Source organism: Chrysemys picta, chromosome 15 (genome assembly GCF_011386835.1).
Source record: "Chrysemys picta bellii isolate R12L10 chromosome 15, ASM1138683v2, whole genome shotgun sequence".
NCBI lineage: Eukaryota > Metazoa > Chordata > Testudines > Emydidae > Chrysemys > Chrysemys picta.
In genome coordinates this window covers 9205272-9230901 of record NC_088805.1, presented here as the reverse complement: position 1 = coordinate 9230901, position 25630 = coordinate 9205272, and the positions used below count along the sequence as shown (strand labels likewise).

Sequence of the window (25630 nt, the reverse complement as noted above, 5' to 3'; positions counted from 1 at the left end):
ACAGTTAAGCACTTCTGTTTTCCAGAAGCTGGGAATGGGCGACAGGGGATGGATCACTTGATGATTCCCTGTTCCGTTCACTCCCTCTGAAGCACCTGGCATTGGCCACTGTCGGGGGGACATGCCTGTGGACCGTCAACGTCAGCAAAATGTCTCACGGCTTGCAATCAGATCACCTTGATGGGCCGCATGCCGCAAATTGCCCACCACTGGTCCAGACTAATGAGTAGCTATGTCACCCCAGCCCTCTAATGTGGGGTGCCCTTTACAATGCCCTGCTCCTGTAGTCTCCAGTCTGGACTGCTCACAAACAGCATTCTGCTATGTCTGTGTGGTGCTGCAGCCAGCCACCCCTGGACTCTTACCCGCCTGGGTTATACTGCAGGGTGATCTCAACACACTCCCAGCCTTAGATTTCCCCCCAGAAAGGTATTTCCTGTAGTGCCCAGCCCACTCCTGGACAATAGAAGTTTATATAAAGTCTGTCATTTCATCAATAGAAATGACACGCACACACCTTGTTACCCCCAATGGAGTTTCCCAGAAACTTCAGTTTAAACACACCGGATTAGATAAAACAAGTTTTATTAACCACAAAGAGATTTTCAGTGATCACAAGTAGTGAGGCATAAAAGTCAGAAATGGTTACAAGAAAAATAAAGAGAAAACTCACCTAGTGCCTAACTTAACAAACTATTTTAAACTCAAAGCAAAGTTTTCTCACCACATACTTTTTGCAGTCTTACTGACTGAACTTCATAGATGAGGACCCCTTCTCAGTTCAATGGATGCTTCCTTTGTCCCTTCGGGTGCAATGAATCGATGGGCAGAGACGGAGAAAGGAGGGTCTCTTGCGGTGTTTGTCCCTCCTTTTTACAGTGTCAGTCCCCCTTTTGGAAAACCTTTCCAGCTGAGCTTCAGGGGACTGAGTCTATAGGGAAGGATGTTCCCTGCTGCTTTTCCCTCACCTGTTTTCAGCAGCCTTTTGGTTCCCTTCCTGCTCAATGACTCTGTTTATTGCTTAAACGCAGTTTGGAACATGTGTTAAGAACACCATACAGCAGAATCTTATAACTTCACATACAGTGTTGCCACACACATTTTATTAGGACAATAATGATCCGCAGATTATGAGTTTTGGAATGATACATCCCAAAGGCATACTTTGTTCAAAGATTATTACAATAGTGGGTAGGGTGTGGACACAGGGGTACATTCTGTCACAGTGCCCTAAACATCCAGGCCCGATTTTTCAGAGGCCGCCTATCCGCAGCTTCCATTGCAAGTGAGGGGCCTCCCCCATCCTTAACTTATAGCTGCCTTTGTGCATGTGTCCTTGGCATACAGGCCAAACTGTGTAGGTGTCACCCACTGCAGGAGGGACACCATGCTGTATCACCAAACCTTTCAAGCTTGGCATGTTGTTCAGTGCAGCCTTTGCTGCACTTCTGCATTGCCCTGAGGCTTTCCTCTCCAAGCCAGCCTAGAAAAGGCTCAGCGTAGCCTGGACGGAGGGAGAAGAGGTGGCTTGGAGTAAGACCAGACACAGATCCCTGACTATACTGTATCAGTCACAGTAATTGAACGACTCTATCCTTTTAGTCGCCTTACTTGATTGAAGATCCTTTAAGCTTGTTGGATTATTGGGTGCAAGGGTTCCTGTTGTAATGTGATCCTAGCTAACCTCGGGTTAATTCGTTTAGAAAGCTGAGCCAGCAGGGGGAGCCGACTTTTCATATACACAGGAAGCCTGAGACAATGAATGTAGTACTTAGCAAAGGATGCGCTTATCGTTATCAATGCAAAGGCTGTGGGGAGCGGGGCTGTTGGAATCTGGTGTGGGACCTGGGACGACAGATGTAGGGGAGAGGTAGAGAATTTGGGCTGGGTGGCAAAGATGCTGTTTGCTAGTCCAGGGCTTGTTCCAACTTTAGAGAAATATCCTAGGCAATAGGTTGGATAAATTCCTTCCTCCTAAACTGCACTGTGTGAGCCAAAGCAAACAAATCACGAAGCGCCAAGTCCTCCCCTCAGATACACACATGCACAACTCCCAGTTTGAGTGTGCGTCTGAAAGGGGAGTTTGGCCCGCCAGTGCAGGTTCCTGTCCTTGGGTTTGGGAAGTCTCTGAAATAACACGTCCCCTGTGTGTAAAACGATAATGCTCCGGCCGAACAGGGGTCCTCTGAAGTTTTACATACTCAGCATCAGTGCTTTTCCTACAGGAAACTTTTACCCAAAACCAAGGCTATAAATAACAACGCTTTGCAAAGCCACCTCTTCCTTTCATTGAGAACTGCGGCCTCTTTCATAAACACAGGGGTGGCACAAAGGAACAGGGAGAGAATGACCCTTGTGCAGGCACACCCAGTGACTAAGCACTGACTTACCGTAGGATGTCTGCTGTTGTCAACACACCATAAAATCACTGCTGTGCACCCCAGGCCAGCTGTGACCAAGCCCAATTTCAATTCTTTCACCCAAACATCACCCTTTTTTGGGTACGGAACAAAACCTCAGTCTGGGTTCTAGGCATCAGCCACCCAGGCAAGGGATGGAAGAACACCTAGTGTGAGTCTGGATTTTGCTGACTTCAGTCCAAGTTTGGCTGAAAATATCCCTGGGGGATTTGATCTATAATGAACAGTCATAGATGGTGATGGCTTGCTTAAGGTAACTAACTTCTACTGCAGGGGTAGGCAACCTATGGCACATGTGCCAAAGGCGGCACGCGAGCTGATTTTCAGTGGCACTGATACTGCCCGGATCCTGGCCACTGGTCCGGGGGGACTCTGCATTTTAATTTAATTTTAAATGAAGCTTCTTAAACATTTTAAAAACCTTATTTACTTTACATACAACAATAGTTTAGTTATATATTATAGACTTATAGAAGAGACCTTCTACAAACGTTAAAATGTATTACTGGCACACGTAAATCGCAGTGAATAAACGAAGACTCGGCACACCACTTCTGAAAGGTTGCCGACCCCTGTTCTACTGTATGGGCCATTTGGAAGCTGATTGTCACTATAACATAAGAATGTGAGTGAGCGTGAGCTTGCATGCGTGCAGCGCCTAGCACAGTGATCTTGGTTGGGAGCCACTCAGTGCTACTGCAACAAAAACAAATTAATTTCTTTTCTTGCCCTTAGTTTTTTGGCAAGGTGATAGTAACGATCATTCAAAAACCAGCTGGCGCACAATGTTACTACATGCATTAGGGTGTGCAGGCCCCTCTTTGGGCCTGTAATTCCAATAATAATCACCACGTTCAGCACTTCCTTGGTGTCTTTCATCAGAGGCTCTTGGAGCACTTAGCAGTTGTTGTTGAAGTAAGCCTGTGTGCGTTAGGAGAGTGTCTGTTCTACAGATGGGGAAACTGAGGTATAGAAAGCAGACGTGACTTGTCCAAGGTCCAATAACAAGACACAGGTAGAAACCGGGATAGAACCCAAGTGTCCTGACTCTGTCCTCTGCTCTAAACAGTAGACCACAAAAGAGCTCATGCCCTGGTAGGAACCTGTTGTATACCTGGTGTGGGGTGGCAGAGGAGGGACTGTTTAATGGAGAAGCAACTGGCTTCTCCTTCCTTAATCCTGTTTATGGATTCTTAAAGTGTCAGGTCTCTTTATGACTGGGCATGTCCCATGGCACCAGCCATCTCATGCCACCTGGGCTCTGTGGCTTGGTCTACACATAAAAGGTGGGAGTTGTCTTACCAACTCTGAGAAGCCAATTAAGACTCCCACCTTTTCATGCTCTCTGTCTGTGTGTATATATATCTTCTCAATATATGTTCCATTCTATGCATCCGAAGAAGTGGGCTGTAGCTCACGAAAGCTTATGCTCAAATAAATGTGTTAGTCTCTAAGGTGCCACAAGTACTCCTGTTCTTTTTGCGGATACAGACTAACATGGCTCTGGCATCCTCAGGAAGGTGGTGTTCCTACACAGACAGAAAAACTCCTGAGAACGTAACAAGAGCAGCCATACTGCCTCAGACCAATGGTGCACTGAGCCCAGTATCCTGTATCCAACAGTGGCCAGCACCTGACCTTCACGAGGAGTGCACAGAACAGGGCAGCTGGAGTGATCCACCCCCTATTCAACTCCTGGATTCTGGCAGTCAGAGGTTTGCATTGCCCTGAGCATGGTGTTGCGTCTCTGACCAACTTAGCTAATAGCTATTGATGGATTTAACTAAATAAATTCATAGAGGTTATTTTTTTTTAACCCAGTTGTAATGGCTGAAAGTACACCTTCTCACGGCAATGAGTTCCACAGGTTTTTTTGTGTGTTGTGTGAAAAAAGTACTTCCTCTTGTTTGTATTAATCCTGCCGCCTATGAATTTCATCGGGTGACTGCTGGTGTTTGTATTGTGGGAAATTGTGTTCTGTCAGTGTGGGCTGAGTCTACACTCGGGGGCTATGCCAGCATGGATATTCCGACATAGCCCTATGCCAGCACAAGCTCCTGAGTGTAGACATTGCCTGAGAGCGGGTTTCAGAGTGTGGGTTCTTCCAAACATGACATTTGTAACATAACCTAGCGTCACGGCCCGGATGTCTTCCTAGCAGAACTCTGTCGTTGGCTGCCTTTGACCAGCTCGAACAGGCTCGCTGCAGGGAAGTTCTGATCTCCCTTCCCCCCCTTCTTTACATCACTGGTGCTAATTATAATTTTCCACGACATAGGTCTCAATAGGAGACAAAGCTAAACCAAGCCTTTACATGCTTCCTACGCTGCTATGATCTCTAGACTATTAGAAATTATTTCTAATTATTTCTAGACTAATCTTGGGGTGAAGGTAGAAAACATGAATTAATGATTCAGAGAGGGATGATGGTGGTGGAGATGGAAAGCTTTGAATTACCTTCCAGCTCCCCAAATCGAAAAGAAAATGAATACAAAATTCCTCATCCTCAGCAGAGGATTGCAAGAAAGTGAACGCTATTTGTTATGCTGTTGTTTTTTTCTGCATAATGAATTAATCAGGATGATGAAATTGGAACCAGCTTAGCAAATAGGCATAAAATGATAACAGAATGGCTCTCTTCTTTGGCAGCATCCAGCCAAGGATCTCAATACACTTTGTAAACATTAATTGATTCTCACAGCACCCTTGCGAATTCCTGGCTTATCCTAGTCATCCACATTTTACAGATGGGGAAACCGAGGCAGAGAGACTCCAAGTGACAAGCCTAAGGTCAGACAGCGAGCCCCACGCAGCACAGGGAATAGTCATTCCCTTGCATGCCTGGATGTCTTGTGATTACCTAAGGCAGAATGGCTCCCGGAGCTTCTCCTGGGGCAAGGCAGTTCCACACTGCCCTTACACAGGCAATGGCCAGTGGTCATGACTGAGCAGATAGTAACTAGTGAAGCTGCCCTTTGCATGGCTGCAGGCTCACTGGTGCAGCAGCCCTGTGCATTCCCTGTGTCCCCTAGGGCAGAGCTCTGCTGGGGGTTCACGCTCCCGCTGACTAGAACTTTAGGGTGCAGGAGTGGGCTGTGGAGGGCTGAATGGATCCGGGCTACCTGAAATCTTAGTTGCACCCTGCTCATGCTTGCACTAGAGCATCATGGCCCTACGCACCCTGCTGTGCGCCGCCCAAGGGCCGTGTGCAAGGCAGGAGCCAAGGATGTCATGTGGTTTTCTCTCTCAGCTGAAATTCTGTTTTGCAAGCAGAGGGGTGATACAAATGTGTGTGCTCCCGCCCCTCCTGGACCCCTCGCTTGGAAACGCTCCGCTGCCTGGAAGTGAAGGAGCACTCACGTCTGAAATCCCTTCCCCTCTCCTTGCGTTTGGTCCGTACAGAGATGGTACTGAAAGCCATCCGTAACCATGCCGCATGCTGGCACGAGCTGGTGTCTCCTCGAGGGTTATGCTATTCCAGTTGTTTGTGTCTCCCTTCCAGTTGCTTCTCTCTCCTTTCTTGCAGGGAATGGGGTACCTGCACGCGAAGGGGATCCTTCACAAAGACCTCAAGTCCAAAAACATTTTCTATGACAACGGGAAGGTGGTGATCACGGACTTCGGGCTCTTCAGAATATCGGGAGTTCTGCAAGCAGGCAGGTAGGCTGGAGCTGAAGCCTGTGGGGTGCTGGAAATGCTCCTGTGGGTGTTTAGTCCTCCACACCGTCGTTTGTCTCTAGCATCTTCCAGCCTGTCTTCTGTGCGAAAAAGTAACCTTCCATTCTCTGCTAATGACGTCCTCCTCTCGTGGCCCACCCCCGACCATCCCTTATGGGATAGGCCCAAGGAGGGGCCACGGACCCACGCAGGAGTCAGCCATGGAGAAGTGGGTTTGTGGCTCTGTAGACTTGCTTTGGCCTGGGGGAGCTGTGGGGCTGGCTCAGAGAATTCCCCTCCTCTTCCTTGTGTCCCCTTTCCCCCTGCAGGGACACGGTTTGGTTTCTGGGAACCAGAGTGGAGGGTGTTGCCAGCTTACCAAGAATGGCCTTTTGAGTCAGTGCCTCCAGCCTGTTACCAAGGGAGTGGTGGAGGGAAGGGCAAGGCAAACCACTCCCTGGATGGGATGATGCAGTGGCAGCTTAAAACTCCCAGTCACCCTACAGAGGGGATGATTTTGACCCAGAATTTTTCCTGGGGCAGAAGGCATTGTGACTCGCTCTGACCTGCTTTTTCTTTTGGTAGTGATGTGCCAACGGGAGGAAAGGGCTTCTTCATCCCCGAGTCTAGGCAGATTTGTAGTTAAACCCCAAAGCAGGTGGGCGCTCACTCATAATTCAAGTCTAGATACCAACTCAGATCGCAGCCCAGAGCTCATAGGTCTGTGGACTGAACGTGGGCCCCGTTTTGAGCAAACGGTCCAGTTTACAGTTTCAGTTCAGAACTGTGTGAAATGGGCTTCCCTGTGATCTTGGTGCTGTGCTGGAGGGCATTTCATAGGGATATCGTGTCACCTGTTGATGTGCTGATAATACTTATCATCTTTAAAGCCTGTTAATCAACCAGTCCTCACAACTAGAACTGGGGGACATTCTTTGGACAAATAATTTAGTTGCTGAGAAATGCAGTTTTGGGTCAAATTTGCTGAATAATTTTGGCCGGGCCTAGATTCACAAGGGACTTTGGCTTGTCACCATTCACAAGACAGGAGGTGGTGGTGCCCCCCACCCCTGCCCCTTATAACTTGAGCCCAGCGACATTCACCTGAAAGGTGGACATCTGGGTTCAGGTCCCTGCTCTCCCGAGTGAGTGTCCCACACACTGAGCTGAAGGTTATTCGGGTGCCAACACCACCACCTCCTCCTTTGCTTTCATGAAAAAGGTTAAAAATGCTAAAGGTTTTGTTCAACCCAAAACTACATTTTTCCAAATTTTTGATTCAATAAAAATTACCCCAAAATCTCATTTTCACCCCAAAAGAACCTTCATTTTTAAAAAAAACCTGCCAGTGAACCAAAAATCAATGATTTGCACAGCCCCCTTGTGGGGGAAGTCGTATCCTCCCCATTTCACATGTGGGCTATTGAAGCAGAGAAGCTATGACTTGTCCATGGCCGTACAATGAGTCGGGGCGGGAGCGGGGATTGGGGAACATCCTCAGCTCAGTTCCACTAGCCCGCGGTCGGTATCCTGCCTCACCCAGCCAAGAATCCATGTGCTGCAGCGATTTACCTGTTCTGTCCCACTACGGTTCCTATATGGAATCAAGTGATCAGACTCCTCCCTGCTGTTCCTTTCTTAGCCAGAGCCTTGGGAAATGCGGCACTAATTCTGGAGCAGGAATATTTTTGCATGCTGTCTGATGCTGCACTGGGGACACTTCTGTCTGGATCAGCCACGTCCTAGAACCGAGGATGTGCGTCTCTGGGTTTGGAATGATTTCAGGCTGCCTCCAGGAGAAGGGTTTAGTCTCCTTGCTCTGGCAGTTGGATTGCTTTGCTGGTTTTGAGACTGGGAACCATGAGTTATAGTAGAGCAACTGGAATTTTGGGCCAGAATGTTGCGCGGGGAGAGGAGGGATCCCTCGGTGGCTTCAGTGTTACCTTCAGAAGAGGACAACTCATGTTACAGTGGACAGGTGTTCATCCATTATCGCTCCCAGAGGGAACGGTTCTCTGCACTCTCCCCCTTAGCATTGTGTTCTCCAGAGAAGTGGCTTCGGCTATTTTATTTATGCACCTGATGTGCAGCTGCTGCAGTCTGTCCCTGCAGATGATCTCTTCTCTGATGAGAAGCACCAGTCCAAACAGGACTGCCGTGCTGCTGCAGCAGCGGTTCCCTTCGCCTAGGCCAGAAGAGCATAGAACAAAGTCACTTCCAAATTCTTCCTCCCCTGATCTCTTGCTCCTCTATCGATGATCAGCTCTAGACCAGTCTATGCTGCCATCAGTTAAGATAAGAACGGCTGAAGGCAAACTCCACTTCAGGTGCCTCCTAATTTAGATTTAACTTGTTTCATTTTTTAAAAATTCTTCCTATATTTAAAAAAGCAAACCTTCAGTATTGTAGAGATTTGTTGCGGTTAATTATTGCTTTATTGCAAAGCCACCTGTGAGATAAATGGTATATTTTAATCGTTTTTTAATTATAGTGTGTCAAAGTCAGAGGATTAAAGAAAGAGATAATGGGCCACCTATTTCTATCCTCCACCCCTCTTGCCAGTGTATCCATTGTCCAGTTAAGTGGTTAACTGTGCGATGAGCGTTTTTCTTACGACTCGCATAATTAGATCATTGCCAATTTTTAGCACAAACATTTCCCAAAGCTTTAAAAGTCCTAGGAGTACCTCTGTTTTGGCACTTTCCACACGGTATCTGCAAATGTGATACACTGGCCAATGGTGTTTCCTGTCCCACTTTAGTGGCTGGGCCACTAGAAGATAACAACTTACTACAGCTACCTGCTAATGGGCTTTCTCATTAGGCTGAAGTGGTGGTGATCTATGTCCTCAGACCAAAGATTCCAAGTTCAAATCCTGCTATGATTACAAGGGGTTGTTACAGAACTGATCCTCCACACATTGGCTTGTTCTGATTGATGCTTTCTTATTCTTTTTAGATAGCTCCTGACCCCAATGCAGTCCATCCCTTAGACCTTCACACTAGGTGTTCTTCCATCCTTTGCCTGGGAGGCTGATGCCATAGAACACTGGGTATGTTAAAAGAGTGCCCAGAATTAGGGTGACAACCAGTGTGTACACCTCCTTCTGGGATCTGGAGGTACCACACACAAACTGAGGATGTTTGACCCTGTTGGCGGCAACCGGACAACAGGTGAAGAAGTTAATATTGCACTGATAGATGAATCCAGGATCATTTACACAGTGTCTTTCTTCCCAAAGGCTCTCAAAACATTTCATAAACTCGCTCTGCCTGTCAAGGTGGGGATGCAGCTAAGCAATAAGAAGGGATGGAGGGAAGTTTCTTCCAGGTCAACAGAACAAACCCGCTTTTCTGCACTGTGGGATTTTTAATGCCCGTGCAGAGCAGAGACAAGGCCTTCACTTCTAAAGGCATCAGCTGAAAGACCTACACACAATATACTCAGGGCATCATCCTGGGAGAAGGAAAGGCTGAGGCAGCTCTCCCAAGATCCCAAGCGTCCTGTTTTCGTTAGGGCTGGGTGACTTCATACCAGAAGAGTGGACAACAAAGCCTCCAAGGATGGGCCAGATCTTCAGAGCAGATCCTATGGAGATGAAATACTTCTTCATTCCTCTGAGGCCCTCCCACAGAACAAGGGAGTAATATCCAAAACGGTTTGAATTCCACGCCCTTTCTGAAGGCGCAGGGTGACAAACCTATCTGCCTTCCAGGACTTACCTGGACATTTGCCCTCAAGATGTGGCCACTTGTACATTCCCTGAGGTGGTACTAGAATAGCCTAACCTGCTCCCTGGGGCAAGTGGGCTTGATCTCACAACCACGTCAATACTGTGCCCTGTGACTCAACGTGGGCGTAGCTCAAGTGTCTGCGACGTGGCTTTGCAAACATCTGTGCCAGCGCAGTCCACCCCCACTCCCTGCGTGACTCAGGCATGCCAGAGGGCTTCGGCACCTGGCGCTTGCTGCTGTTTGAATGCCCTATTGTGTTTGCCTTTAGCGGGCTCTGCTAATGCACCTATCAACGCGCATCTTCTCGTTTAGTTGTTGTTGTTGTTGTTTTTCTGCGGAGTAAATTGCAGGTTTCAGTTGCCGAGGGTGGTGTTTTGACAGAGCCGAAAGGAGCAGGGAATGCTAATGAGTTGTGGTAGGAGAGGGTCCTTCCAGTTGGTGTTCAGTGACTGCCTGAAAAGAGCCTTGCCCGACTTCTCTGTTCCCCACCCCGCAGTTGTTGTTTGCATTGTGGTTGTACCGAAGGGCTCCAGGGAAGGACTGGGGGCACTCTGACCTGAGCAAACGCTTGTTTAAAAGACAGTCTCGGTCCCAACGAGTTTACAGGCTAGGTTATTACAAGTGCACAGCAGGTGGACAAACAAACAGGACTGGAAATGGAGGATAAGCTCAGCTCTGTGGGGAGTGACAGTCATTTCCTATAAATTTGTACAGTGCCTGGCACAGCTGGGCCCCAACTTGGTAGGTCTCCATACACTGTCACAGTATAAATGTTAAATAAGAATAGCAGGGAGACTGAGCTTTGTGCTACATAGCTGCATAAGATGGCAAGGTCCCTGCCCCAGAGGGCTTTCAATATAGTTCAGGCACCAGGTCTCTCCTCGCAGGCACCACTAACATGCAGCCCATAGGTTGGTTCTGAATTAATTCTCTATTCTCGAAGGTATGAAAAACATCCAATTACATAGATCTACAGTCATCAGACCGTGCAGTTTTCTAAACTGGAAAGGGGTGTGATGACCGGATTTCACTTTGCATCACGGCCTCAGCGGGATTCATCCTACACGTGTGCAGCAGTCTTTTCTGCCTTCCTGAGAGAATTTTTCCACTCACTGCAGTGGCCCTCAACTTTAATAACAAGACAGGCCCTGCTTTGTGGGTGGCCTTGGAGGTTTGCTGTGGTCCCAATGCAGTTGCTTGAGCTGGGAAAGGAGCAGAGACCAGATGCTACTAGTGCATTTTTTTTTTTTAATTGCAATTTTGTTAGGGATTCTATTGGCAGGTTGGTTTGCTCTGCCCGCCAGTTCTGGGGTGGCTTCTAACATTCCATTCCTTTCCCAACACGTTCGAGAAAACTCGCTAGGAATTCTCAACAGCAAGCAGGTTTGCACCTCTAACGTTGCAGTGTGACGGGGCATTCACCTCCTGAGCACTTTCCCCCCCGGCTCCAGGTGCCCCTTGTAGGTTGGTGACCTTTCTTGGTAGGTCTTCAGTGGCTCAGCCCTCCAGCCATGTCACACAGTGAGATGGTGTAGTCAGGTCCAAAATAACACAAAACAAAAGTCTTCCAATCCCAGGCTCAAGGTGGCCTCAGCCTCGCCTTCCTGAGCTGGCCTTCTCTCGTCAGCCTCTCCTGGACGCCTTTCAATCCAGCCTTTTGCTCAGGCTTGTAAAGGAAACGTGTCCCTTTTCTCAGCACTGAGGTCACTTTGCCAGTGGCCAATGGGAGAACCTGGGCCCACCCACTACTCCTGGTCCCAACTCAGGGACCCTATAAACAGCAGCTGCATACTGCTGCCTCCCGTTCACTGCTGCTGTTTCCTGGGCCGTTCCCCACGTAGCTCCTTTCTCGTCACCCTTCTCTCAGGGCTGAAGTTCTCAGATCCTCTTCCTCCTCGCTGAATGCCAGCGCCACCAGAATCCATCTTCTGGTTCTCGCTTGAGCTCTTGTGGCCAGCAAGGAGCATCCAACCTGGCTCCTCTGGCCCCAGCCAGGAACTGACCTGCTCAGGCCCTGCAGCTCCTTTTATCTGAGCCTGCTGGGCTCGGATTGGCTGCTTCCACGCAGCCTCTCTAGGCAGCCTGGAAGACCCACCTTCACTGCTCCTTTCCTCGGGTGGGGTGTGATAATTCTGTGGGGCCTCCAGCAGGGGGCCTCGAAGAACCAGGTACTGCCCGTCACATGCAGGCATCAGTATTTGCTGTATAATTTCCCTTTTACAGAGTCATAATGAACCAAATGAAGCCCCTCATCTTACAAAGGGTCCCAGTAAGGAAGAAGGGTCTGCCCATACAGAGACCATTGCAGGCTGCTCACCCAAGTCTGCTGACACAATAAATTGACTTTTCAATGGATTCCATCACACGTTGATGTATACTGGAGTGAGGTAGCTGATGACCTGGCCAAAATTGGAAGATTGAAAACTCAGATTGGAAAGACAGTGGTTGAGGATATTGATGCCCTCTCAAGGGAAATATTAGCAGAAATTAATGGTCAAAAGATGAAAGATCTTCTGATTGATACCAAAACATTTAGGAAAATAATATCCACAGTTACGAGATTGCAGATGGGTCACATTGCTGGAATGAAAATCAATAGAGGTGGGACCAAAATATATCCACTTTGCAAGACATGTCAAGAGCAGGCTCTAATACCTGCTCAGGCTTTTGAATACAATATTGTAAGGAAAGTGAAGTTTTTTGGATTGAACACCTTGGATTGATCCCTTACAAAGGAGACTGGACGAATTGCCGAATTCATTCTCAAACTCCATGGCCTGATCTGATGATTGTGGGACAAGACAACAACGATTACAACACCTGATGCACTGGCACAGACCATGCACAAAGTGCATGTGAAAATCACTGAGGTTTTGTCTTCACTAGGGGAAAAAAAGGTGTGTTCTTTCTCACTTCCTGGTAACTGACGCAAGGTAAAACCCTAGTGAAGACAAGGCAATTTGTAGTTTTCATACGTGATACAGCAGGATGAAGTAAGGGCTATGGGGGAGCTTAGGGTTTACCTAGATGTGCTAAAATGTGAGAAAACAGCAAACTGCCTGGTCTTCACAAAGATTTTACCCCATTAGCTACCACCTGTTAGCTACCTTGAGGAAAGAATGCACCTTTGTTCAGTGAAAACTCACCCTGAGTTGACAGGAGCATGAGGCATAATGCATTTGCAATCTAGGTATGTGCAAAAGTGCATATGCCTGTCTGATGAATAGGCTTAATGTGATCATTAAAATCTGCACTGGAGAGACTTACTTAAAGACTTAGCTCAAGAGAGTTTTATTTTTCTTTAAATACTTGGCTGCACTCAGTAGACCTCGTCTGTGATTAGGAATGAGGGGAGTGGATTTTGCAAAATTTGGCGAGCTCTTCTGCTCTCACTTTTAATGTAAAAGTAATAAAACCTTGTGTTTAAATCACTAGTTTTTGCAAGGCTCTAAGTCAATAACACATGTTCATTTGAGTCTAGGGGGACAGCTTATTTACAAAGCCAGGAACAACTTATGTCAGGAGGCCCAAAATTGCATCAAATGTACTCAGTTTTGGCTCTCGGTACAATCTCCGAGCCCAGGCCAGTTCAGTGGAAGGCTCCTAAACCCTGAAACCCCAGACTCAAACGCACCTGGATCTCGGGGAAGTTTGGAGATGGATCTGTACCAGAACTTCCCAGCTGAATCCCATCCTAATAATGGGCCAAAGTGGAATCCTGGCACCCCAGAGTATCGCTGAACTGGATGGTTTGAGCCGATTGGTACTTTCAGGCAGACCTCCGCTGATTCGTGGTTTTGTGTCAAAACTGTGGGAATCTCCTGGATTCAACTGAGCTTTGTTTGGAGTTTTTGGACTGATGAGCAGAGGTGGGGACCACAAGGGTGAAAACCAAAGGAATGGCTGAAACCTGGGAGCTGCTGCAATCTGAGCTTCAGGACGCATTTAGGAAGCCACTCCATTGTATTTGCAAGGCTTTGCTTTTCAGAGCCCTGTGTGCACGCCCTATTACTGGTGCTTGTCTCTCTCCCCCTCACCCACCATTAGAGAAGTGCTGTGAGCACAGACTTCAGTAGCAGGGGGAATCTTGGTGCCTTTTAATTGACCTTGGTGCTTGGTAGCAACTTGTAATTAAGAGCTGCACGTGAGGGCCAGCAAAGAATCTCAAAGCCTGCTGGTGGGAGTTGAAAGCTCCTGGAGCATGGAGGCATCTGAGCGTTGCTGGTGCTCCTGGTTGCCAAGGCGCACTCCCCATAGCTAAGACGAAGAGGAGCTGTCAGGTTTCTAGAGTGATGGCAGAGACTTACTAAGCATTGTGAGCTGCTTGTGCTGTTGTGAACTCTTAGTTACGGCCCTTCACGCAGTGTGTCGGGAGGGTTGTGTTTCTAATTGACCTACCTCTTGGTTAAAAGCAACAGAGGGTCCTGTGGCACCTTTAAGACTAACAGAAGTATTGGGAGCATAAGCTTTCGTGGGTAAGAACCTCACTTCTTCAGATGCAAGTAATGGAAATCTCCAGAGGCAGGTATAAATCAGTATGGAGAGAACGAGGTTAATTCAATCAGGGAGGGTGAGATGCTCTGCTAGCAGTTGAGGTGTGAACACCAAGGGAGGGGAAACTGCTTCTGTAGTTGGAAAGCCATACACAGTCTTTGTTTAATCCTGATCTGATGGTGTCAAATTTGCAAATGAACTGGATCTCAGCAGTTTCTCTTTGGAGTCTGGTCCTGAAGTTTTTTTGCTGTAAGATGGCTACCTTAACATCTGCTATTGTGTGGCCAGGGAGGTTGAAGTGTTCTCCTACAGGTTTTTGTATATTGCCATTCCTGATATCTGACTTGTGTCCATTTATCCTCTTGCGTAGTGACTGTCCATTTTGGCCAATATACATAGCAGAGGGTCATTGCTGGCATATGATGGCATATATAACATTGGTGGACGTGCAGGTGAATGAGCCGGTGATGTTGTAGCTGATCTGGTTAGGTCCTGTGATGGTGTTGCTGGTGTAGATATGTGGGCAGAGTTGGCATCGAGGTTTGTTGCAACAAAATGTGGAGTGCAGAAGGGGGAGCAGAGGCCAGGGTGCATGGTACTCATGGGGAGCAATGGGGTGAGGGGTACAGTGGGTGAGGGGTGTCTGGTACTCATGGGGGGCAGTGGGCAGGGAGGTGAGGGGTGTTCATGCAGCAGTGGGGTGAGGAGCTCAGTGGGTGAGGGGTGCCTGGTACTCATGAGGGGGGCACTGGGCAGAGAAGTGAGGGGTGTTCATGGGGCAGTGGGGTGAGGAGCTCAGTGGGTGAGGGGTGCCTGGTACTCATGGGGGGGCAATGGGTGGGGAGGCGAGGGATGCCTGGTACTTACGGGGTTCTTGGTGGGGGAGGGGCTGCCCAGTATTTCTGGGGTTCAGCAGGTGGGAGGCACCCAGCAGGGAAGCAGGGCCCAGTACTCCTGGGGTGCAGCGGTTGCTGTACTCATTGGTTATGGTCTCAGTGTAGCAGCTGAGGAAGCCACCTGCTCCCTGTGGGCCTGTCATTACAGCAGTTGGCCAGACTCAGCTGCTAGGCCCTGGCTTCCCACTCGTCTTGCTCCCTGACTGTGAAGCAGCCGCCACCGATCAGCAGTTCCCCTCCTCTGCACAGGTGTGCTGAGCCGTCTGGTGGAAACTCTGTGAGGGGGACCCGCCTGGGGTCTGGCCCTGGCCCCCCTCTCCAGAAGGAGAGATGGCAGTTCATGAGCCGCCAGATCTCCTTCCAGAACAGGGAGCTGGGTCCAGGGAGTCGACACTCCCAAAATTTAGGGTGAAAATCGGTAAAAACATGAATAATGGCTTTTTTTTATAACCCAAGAATTTTTTTGGAAAAAATCAGTGAAAACCAAAACTGAAGGGCCTTGTATCTGGGCTGCTGACTGGCTGGGCCAGATGTCATGCTGAGGGGGAGAATACGTCCCCTTATGGACACGGTTTGGCTGAGGAGACAGCTTTGTTGAGCAGCTCCAGTGTGGCTTGGGGAGCAGGTTCAAGTGGAGAGCAGTGCCCGTGTGACTGATACCTCCTGAGCTCCAGCCTGGCAGGTGAAAGGAGGAGGAAACCTACCTGGCATGCTGGTATCATCCATTTGCTAAAGGATCGTAATATATGTGTATTGATTAGCCAGGAGCTTGAGGAGATAAAGGGAGTGACTGGTAGATGAGGTGGGGAGCAGGATTAAAAATGTGCTGGGGAGGGCTCAGGATTAATAGTCATGTCACCAAAGAGATTGGCAAATACATTTACTGGGGCAGCTGGTTTTAATGAAGCAGGATGTGAGAAGTGGAATTAGAGTGAGGATGGGCTAATGTTTGGGGAGCCAATTACAAATGACCCTGGCTGGGTGCTTGCAGGGGAGGACGTGTGTGATTTGTGTGTAGCCTTGGGACTCAGGGGTGGAAATCTAGCGCATGCAGCTTGACTGGGGGGCAGGCAGAGATGTAAGAATTAGGGGCTGGCCAGGGGTAATGCAGAAATGTGGAAGGCAGATGCATGGGTGAGTTAGGAGGCACTTGGAGTTGATTCTGTGGGGTCTCCCTTTATAAAACACCGAGCAAGACAGATTCCCTTACCCAACTGTCCTACAGTCAACAGTAATCCAGGCGAAAACATGTATATGGCGACAGCTTGTGGTAGAAAGCACAGAGGGCATCGCCTTGGATGGAGATCAGTGTATGGAGCAGGACATTCTGCTTTCATTGTTAATTATAGGGGTCAAATGACGCTTTGGACTGGACGGTGTGCATGAGGCAGATGGAGATGGGCCATAGGTGGGATTTGATTATGGTTTAGGAGGCTTCTTTGAAAATGTTTCCTTTAGCATCCTGCGAGAAGGAAAGGAGGAAAATCACTATTTACTGGTGAAAATGTCAGTCCAGCTTTATTATTTCTGCGTTTTATTTTCTGCTCTGAGATGAAATCTAGCTTTATGCCAGGCTGGCTACTCCTCCCACAACCCTGGCACTCCAGCTGGAGCATCTGAGGTCCTTTCATCTGACCGACCAGACGACACTACAGCATCCTAGCTCCTAGAAGAGAGCACTGAGGCTGCCTCCAGTTCCCCTTCTGCAATTAGAAGGCGGCCTTGGAGCAGTGACATAAATCTCGCCTTTGTCCCAAGGTTCTGAGTCTCACCTATTCAAACTCCCGCCTGATGCTCCCAACACTGGCCAGCAAAGTGACAAAGGAGCTGAGCTCATGACACCCGCCCCCCGGCCACGTCACTTTAGACGACCCAGGTGACTCAACATGCTATTGCCGAGCTCCTAGGCCACACACCTGACTTCCTTGAGACCGTTACAGAGCAGGCAATCGGTACTTTGTGCAAGTCCCGCTGCTTGCTAATGCTGACCTGAGTTCACTTCATTAACTAACAGTTGTTTAATTGCTGTCAGTGATGGCTTCCCTAGGGATTATTGCTCAGTGTAATATGGCATCTGTTTTTCATAAACAGGACTCTAGGGAAGGAAAAGGTTGAGCTCTGGGTCCTAGGCTGTGCCCTTGCTGGGACGTGAGTGATGAATGTTAATGTTCTAAGTGCCAGGCAAGGTCAGTGTTCGCTCCTGGTGCCAGCACAGATTACGAAGTGTCCTTTCAGGCCAGCCGGTGACATAAAGGTTATTGCTGGAGAGGAGACATTGGAGACCTAGTGAATCCCAGTGGTCATGAATTAGGCCTTGCGTGAACTGATGTGGTTCAGTGAGTGAGACAGCCGCCAGGCGTTTAAGAGACCCGCGTTCTGTTCCCAGCACTGCCCCGCTGGGTGACCTTGGGCACGTTACTTTACTGTTATTACCTTTACTTATTATTTGTGTTGCACCAGTGTTATAGGTCCTCTTCTGCAGCACCGGCCACAATGTGCACTAACAAGGCTGGTCTTTCACCCTGATGGAATGGAGATAATAATGTTCCCCCACCTATTTATACAGTGCTCTGAGAGCACTGTCCGAGCACAAAGCATCATCATTATTATTGATTGATTGATTCATTGACTGATTTTATTATTTCCCCAAGATGCTGAATGGGCAAAGCTCAAGCCATCGGGTCAGTGAAAGGCAGCTGAAGGGCTGTGCACCGCAGTGTTCAGTTAAAAAAATCTATTCAAGAATAATGTTTGTGAAAACGAGGGGCAAAGTGGCCTCTAATTAAATTTGGCATTGCATTACTGGATGACTGTGCATATCCATGGACCCTCACCCACATATATATGTCCGCAAAGCTATTGGTAATAAAAATATAGGGTGAGCTTTTCAAAGCCAGCTCCGAGATTTACCATGCAACTCCCATTCAATGAATGGCCATTGTCTGTCTAGCTCCCCTACTCAATAATGAAAATGTTAGCCCTCTGTTGCTAACAACACTGGAATAGCTCTCCTCAAAAACTCCTCCTCCCAACTTGCAGATATAATATGACTTTTTTCCTTGAGTTGCTAGTTCACACGCCCATCTGGACCTTTCTGCTCTATTTAGATTTCCTGACGATTTCCCTTTTGTAATATGGTGTCTTGTCGCGCTGTAGCAGATGCATGAAAAGGGCTTTTCTGCGGTTCGGTTGCATTGCTTATATTGTTCTGTACAAAATGGTTTGAGTCAATGAGGAAGCCACTTGCTAGGATTGCTTTTGTGTGTCTCTGACATATTTCCTGTCATAGACTCCTAGACTTAAAGGCCTGAAGGGCCTATCATGATCCTCTAGTCTGACCTCCTGCACATCACAGGCCACAGAACCTCACCCACCCACTCCTGTAAAGGTTTATATTATGTATATATCAGGCATTGCTGTAACGACGACGGCCTGAAATTCCAGGGTGTCTTTTCTTTCACACAGGCTGTCATTTGCCGGGCAAAGTCTTCTCTGTTAGAGCAGTGTACGTTTGGAGGCCCTTTGCTGAAGTCAGCGGAGTGACTCCAGAATTGCACCAGCATACCAGATCAGAATTTAGCCCTTTGTCCGTTTATCCCTAGCCGCTTTGTTCTGTTTTAGGACCTGATCCTACCTGGATTGACTCCAGCGGCACTAATTCCAAATACAGTTTATTACTGGATAAAGATTTATCTTTTGCTGGTGTGGATTTCTGAGACGGTCGCTAGTGTAAAGAACTCATAGCATTGCGAGACTCTAGGGCAGGCGCTACACAAGGTTTCTTCACACGACGCTCCTGACTAATCTCAATCCCAATGGAGCTACATCGCTCCATTTCTACCACCCCGTGTGAGTCCTGGGCTTTCACGAACAGAGTCTGCCCTGTTGTATAGTTGTTTTGTGAGATGGCCAAACATGCACATGGGACAAAAGTGAGGTCACTCATTTTGTTTCTACTTGTGATTTATTTAGAGGAGTTAGAACACAGGTGCTACCCTAGAATAACCACTTTATTGACCCAGTGAGGTAAACCCAGTTTGCCTCTGGACTGAACAGTCGCAGTGAGGGCGTGCAGCCTTAGCCAGTTGCTACCCCAGGTTGTCACCTCATGGCAGGGACCCTCGTAGGAGGTATGGTTGAATGGCAGCTCAGTGATGCTCTCGCTCTCGCCTTCCTGTCTCCTCAGGAGGGAGAATAAGCTGCGGATCCAGAACGGCTGGCTGTGCCACCTGGCCCCGGAAATCATCCGCCAGCTCTCGCCTGACACGGAGGAGGACAAGCTGCCCTTCTCCAAGCCCTCCGACGTTTTTGCACTTGGGTGAGTCCAGTTGTGGGCCCAAGCTAATATTTGGCTGTGGGGAGGAGTTTGTGGTTGGGGGTGAGCCCATGGGCTAGCACAGTGTTGCTGCATTCTGGTGCTGCTGCAAAGCAGGTGGGAACGACGGGAGGGAAGTGAAATGGAACTGAAGGAATCCAGGTTGTTGCAGCAGGAGTTAAGTAACTCTCTTGGTCTCCCAGGCAGATTTTTGGTTTGTGGAACAGTCTGAACAGGAGGGAGTCCGTTCCAGGTGGGAATAGGGTGTGTGTGTGGATTCCTTGCTGGGGGGGCACCTTCTTGCCTATAGGAAGCCTGTGGAATGCAACACAGCCTGCAGTATTCTTTGTGCTACAGAGCCACGTTCCTACCAGCCCAGTACATATGTGTTAGGGGTTTGTGGAAAGGCCAGGGAAGTGGCTGGACCAGGCCAATCCAGGATGGCTGGTTCCATCCATTACCTGTATGGATCCATTGGCATCATCTCTATGTTGAAGAAGGCACAGAGGAGATAAAGGAAGTGACTGCTGCAGCCTATAGGTCATATAGCATCTGCCAACTGGCTGCCCCACATCCTGGGGTCTTGGCCAGCCCGAAGGATTCTTTCTCTCTTCTTCCTGCCAATGCTTAAACTAGTTTGAAAAAAGTGGGGGCTGTCATAAACTGGGAGCCCCAAATTTAGTAAGAGAGTGGTTAAAGCGCACCCATCAGCAACCCAGCTCGATTTTTAAAAAATATTTAAATATTTGTCTGCCGGGTCTGCGACCCTTGCGGCCTTTCTCCACTTTAAGCGCCGTTCCCCGTGTTGCGTGGGGGGCTGAGATTGTCTCCATGCTAAATGCTGCTATAGGGAGTGCTGGAGAAATCTCACTGACCAGACTAAACTGGGGACAGACCTCAACTTAACCCTTTCTTCTAAATGATGGGGTGTTGCATCGTTTAGAACAGCCAAATTCCAGAGTTGACCCTTGTCTCCAATGGACTGAATTGAAACCATAGTCCAAAAGCCATCCCCCAGCTTGGGGCAAGATCCCATTTGACTTCAGGACTTCCACTTTGTTACTGGGGCCAACTCCAGGAAACTAGATCCACCTTCAGCTCTCGGGTTTTGGGTTCAGACCCATCTCTCCCCTATAAAAACTTCATAACATGAACACAGGTGAAACATTTTAGAGAGCCCGGCTGATTGCGTGTGACGCGGTGGGTAGGAGAAACTAGAAGAGTTCTATACTCTGAATTCTCTAAGGACATTGATCTCCATGCTAGATAATCTAGAACTATTTAAACATTATTAGAATTGTGCTCGAAAACTGCGGACAGTAGGGGAGGGGCTGCTAAATGACAGGCAGTAGAGTAAATGGTGAATTTTTCATCAGTTAGAGCATCTAGTGCGCCATTAATCATTCACACTATTTATCTAATAGAAAATATCCTTTGTAAAAGTGGCTCAACCATTTCCCTGATCAAAATCTTCCTTGAGGCAGACATAGGACTATCGGTTTTATCCGGTGGATTAATTTTCCTTTGTGCCATATTGATGGACACCTTACCGACTGCAGCATGCAGTGATTAGTTTATGCGACGCTGTTATCTGATGAGATATTTCCATTAAAAAATGCAGTAATTAAACCAGTTTCTGGTGTAACTTCAGCATTTAAAAAAAAAAAGAAGCAATTAAGGGATCTTATCAAACTAAGCAAAACCCATTTGCTTAAGGCTTAAAGTTATTATCTGAGAGCTCTATGCCTGTTTAAAGCAGCCGTCGATTTCTTTGAAAAGTTTTCAGTGGTTTTGTTCTTCCTGGTTCGTAATATCCTCTCAGCTGCTGGGAATTGTTCGGCCAGATCCTCAGCTGCTGGGAATTGATTTTAGTGGAGATTTGCCAGTTTCCACCGGCTGAGGCTCTGGTTCACAGATTCTTCTCCGGATGGAATTTGGGACCAAATCATGCCCTCTCGCTGGGACTAAAAATGGCAGCAAAGGGAAATAGCCATAGGACTTGATAAGGCAGCATTGCCTTTCTGCCCCCTTTTGGTCTCTTTCCCCAGCGCACTGCAGGACAGCACTAGTTCTTCTCCTTTTGGTAAGCATCAGTGGGCAGATCGTCAGCTCGGGTCATTGATTTCAGTGGCACTATAACAACTGACATCACTGTGGCTTTGCCCCCGGATTTGGCTGGTGTTCTGGTTCTTCTGGAGTTATGGGTGGCCTGAGGAGATCCGGCTCCTGGGGCATTGAGAATTACCAGGGTACAGGGAAAGCCTGCATGGCCCCTTTCTGCTAAGCCTTAGGGAGCAGGGTAGTGTAGGCACGGCTCTGCTACTTCAGTGCCTCTGGTTCATTCCTCTAAGCAGGGATGGTCTTGCTGGTTGGCTGACCTTATGGGGGAGGGATAGCTCAGTGGTTTGAGCATTGACCTGCTAAACCTAGGGTTATGAGTTCAATCCTTGAGGGGGCCATTTAGGGAACTGGGGTAAAAATCTGTCTGGGGATTGGTCTTGCTTTAAGCAGGGGGTTGGACTAGATAATCTCCTGAGGTCCTTTCCAACCCTGATATTCTATGATTCAAAGTGTCTGCAGTGGGATCTAGGCTCTAGGAAAAGATTCTGGCATAGAAAAAGTTTTATGGAGAAACACCGAATGTCCAGGAGATTAAGACTTTGCTTCACAGATGTTCTACATTACGGAGGAGGAAAAATAAGGAATGGAATCAATCAATTTAGCAATGTTAAGTGTCAAAAAGCTAAGAGATGCCTTCAGCTCCACTGCAGTAATTAATGTTATACGTCTGGTCTGATAGTTACGGAATAACCCTACACGGATCTGGGCAAGGGAAAATCATGCTTAGAAAAACAAATTAATTAAAGCTGGTTGCAGCCATCAAAATAACGGAGGCGACTGCAGGATGTGGTCTAGAATTGAAAAGTAAACTCTGGAAAATGAGTTTTCAGAGTGGGCCCTCTGAAAATTCTCTCTGGAAGCCTCCTCCTCTTCGCATTCAGGAGATGGACAGCTGCAATCTTTGGATCTAAAAACTGCTTTGCATTGAATCGCTGACCATCAGTAATGACTCTCAGCTGAGCTGGAAGGAGTACAGCTGCCTGTGAGATGGTGCTGTTAGACTCAGCCTTTCAAAACACTCTTATCCCCCTATCTAACCTGCATTGCCTGAGCCTAGGAAAGGGAACATATGACTATATTTATATGTACAAAGCTTTTTATTTTCCCTTCATCTCAGACAATACATGTTTATCAAGCAGATTAACGCAAGAAATAGTTCAGTTATGAGAACTCATTAGAAATACTCCAAATACCCACAGTAATGTTTCAGGTTCCCATTCCGTTGGGAGTATAAGCCACTTAGGCACACTAATTTCTTTTTTTGGGTGGGGGGTTCACATGTTGGGTGCCCAATTTGATATGACCAGGGCTCATTTTTTCAGCAGCATGGAACACCAGTAGCTCCTGTTGACCTTGATAGGGGCTGCAAGTGCTCAGCACCTCTGAAAACCAGGATCTAGCATGTCAGATTTAGCACCTGAAAACAGGCATCCAAAATTAATGGACACTTCCCAAGATTGAGGCCTTAGATTCCATTGCACTTAACATACCGCAGTGACGGGCAACTTACAAATACCATCGGCAGACAGCACCCCTTCCTCTAATTGTGCTGTATCCAGTCCAGTGGACAAAATTGTCTCTAAATTATTGGATACTGCCAGCTGGACCTGCTCCCCTGAACCCCAAGACAGGCATGGTTCTGGAGCAAGAAATATTTTATAAAATGTCTACCTCCCCCATTTTGTAAAGATGCAGACTTGTCACTCAAGGCAACTTTAGAACGGTTTGTATTTATATTATTCACAGCCCATGGATCCTTTCAGCTTTAAACCATCAAGAGTTCCAAACTTGGGGTCTGATCTTGCCTCCCCTCTGCTCCAATGACTGTCACTGATGAGAATGGCACTTCCAGGCTACCACCACTGTCTTCAAAGAGGAAGCCCCTAACGTTACTAGTCCAGTATGCGAGGAAAGGACCGAGCCATGGTGGATGGACCCGGGGCCAAAGGCTCTGAGCTGCCCCGGTTTATGCCAGAAGGGAATTTAGGCCTGGTGCCCAGGTTGGTGACTGGCACGCTAAAAAGCTGCAGCTAGACCTGCCTCATCCCCAAGTCCCCTTTTAGACATTTGTGCCTTGAACATAGTGAATGTGAAGAGAGCTCCTGGCTTTTGTTGGTGGTGCTGCTGGGCTTTGGTTCTCAATCAGTTTTATCGTAACAAAAAAACAAACAAACAAACAAAAAAGAAATGAAGCGAAAGTTCAGTAGATGCAGAAACAAGAGAACCCTACTTACAAAAGCACTCTGTGTGCAGCCGGTGAAATATTCCTTTCTCAAGCACATTATTTCAAAACAAACCCATTTGGGGGCCCAAAGGCCAGCAATACTAACACAGTACAGACAAAAATTCCCCAAGAAACCTTCCGATTAATCTCAAGAGTCCACTTAAATGCATGAACATTTACTTTTCCATAAAATCCCGTTCTCCAGACACCAGATAATAAGCCTGGTTGTCAAGGGAGCAGGGAGCAGACAGCTGGGTGAAGGCGAGCTAGCTGTTGAATGCATCTTCTCTTGGAAGTGATGTTGGAGGCTGTCTCTGGTCCTAGAGCAGCAGTGAGAAGTGTAGGCGGCTGGCTATGGGGAGAGAAGCTGATGTTTCATGCCCTCCTCCCCCACTAGTTCCATCTAGGGAGCAGGAGGCAGCTGTGCTGGTGAGGTAGGAGCCCAGCCTAATTGTCTGCCTTCTGGATACTTCACAACTTTGTAACTGTGCCCCCAGCTCCAGTTTTCAGATCCAGTTCTATTGTGAGCAAGAGAAGAAATCACAGTGGGGTCATGGGGGGGAAGAGAGGAGGGGAGTTGATGTCCAGGGAGACTTAGATCTTCCTTTCACGCTGGCTGATGCTTTTCAGGACGTCTCTCATTACCCTGTCAAGGTGCATTTCCCCTTTGACTTGATGGATTTCTGGTTTTCAATTAATACCTGAAAGATGAAGCGCGCGAGGCTGTATTCCTTTCCTCCCCTTCAACCTATTTTGCATGGCGCCGCGATTGCTGCTGTCATGGACAATCTTCTTTTTTTTTTTTCTTCTCCCCCTCAAGTCATGTCTTGGTGGTGAATATTATAAATGTGAAGCAGAACAATGCCCATGGACAGGGCTGTCCGCCTCGGAGCGCTTTTGAAGCAGAAGATTGATGTTTCTTGCAAAGCTGAGGGAGGTGGCTCAAAACTCCTCTCCCTCCACAGTTGTGGGGCTGGGGAGTCAGGGAAGAACATTGCCCTCTACCATGGATGGAGGCCATGGGGACGGGGCTGCACACAAGTGGCTTTAAACACCTTTGTCCTTAGCTCAGCTGTGCCAGACGTCAGGATTTGAGCCCTAAGCTTGCATTTAATAAAATGGGTTTGCGACCCTCATAGTTGTGCAGAAAACCTTATAAATCATGAGCCCACTATCAGCCAATGAGGTGTGGTCCCCCTGACCCAGCCGACCCCGTCTCAGGGGCTTGTTGACTCTGAAACCATAGGGACCCGTTTTAAATGTTAACACTGTAAACTGATGATCACCTGAGCAGATGCTACCAACACGGGTCTCTTCCACAATCTCAGACCACCTCCCAGGTGCCGAAAGCCCCAGCTGGCCCCGGCTCAGCTGCCAAGATCTTCAGCTTCCCCCCGACAAGACAGTTCAGTTCCATCAAGACACACCGCCTGTGGCACATTGAAACCCCCTCGTGCTGGGGCGGTGCACAGCAAATGAAACGACTTGCAAAATTAACTGTGCAGCCTGTGCTATCCATGGCCACGTCGACCAGCTCAGCTGTCGGCTGGAAATGAAGCTCCTGCAGAATGTCCAGTGGGCTGCCCCAGAGCGACGCAGAAGTCAGGTGCAGCTCACAGCAGAGTACATGGGGCTTGGCTCATTGTCTGGAGTGGCCAAGTAGCGAATGGGTGGAGAGTCTGACCGACCCTCTCCACCCCAGGAGGGGGCTGGTCCTGCCGGGTCAGGAATGAAGATCCCAGGTGGGGTGGGGTGGGGGAGTTTGCATC

The 25630-nt window shown here is 48.1% G+C and overlaps 1 protein-coding gene across 4 annotated transcripts in view; it reads left to right on the top strand.

The window, feature by feature from the left end:
- The window catches only part of KSR2 (kinase suppressor of ras 2), a 301542-nt gene that overhangs the window by 256605 nt on the left and 19307 nt on the right, over nt 1-25630 (top strand). For all 4 annotated transcript variants that reach the window (XR_010592848.1, XM_008171511.3, XM_008171509.3 and 1 more), the window contains 2 exons: nt 5947-6080; nt 19388-19519. Coding sequence is in view for 3 of the 4 variants with exons in the window: in XM_008171511.3 (XP_008169733.2) it covers nt 5947-6080; nt 19388-19519 (266 nt within the window). In the remaining variant the exon portion in view is untranslated. The remainder of the gene's footprint in view (nt 1-5946; nt 6081-19387; nt 19520-25630) is intronic.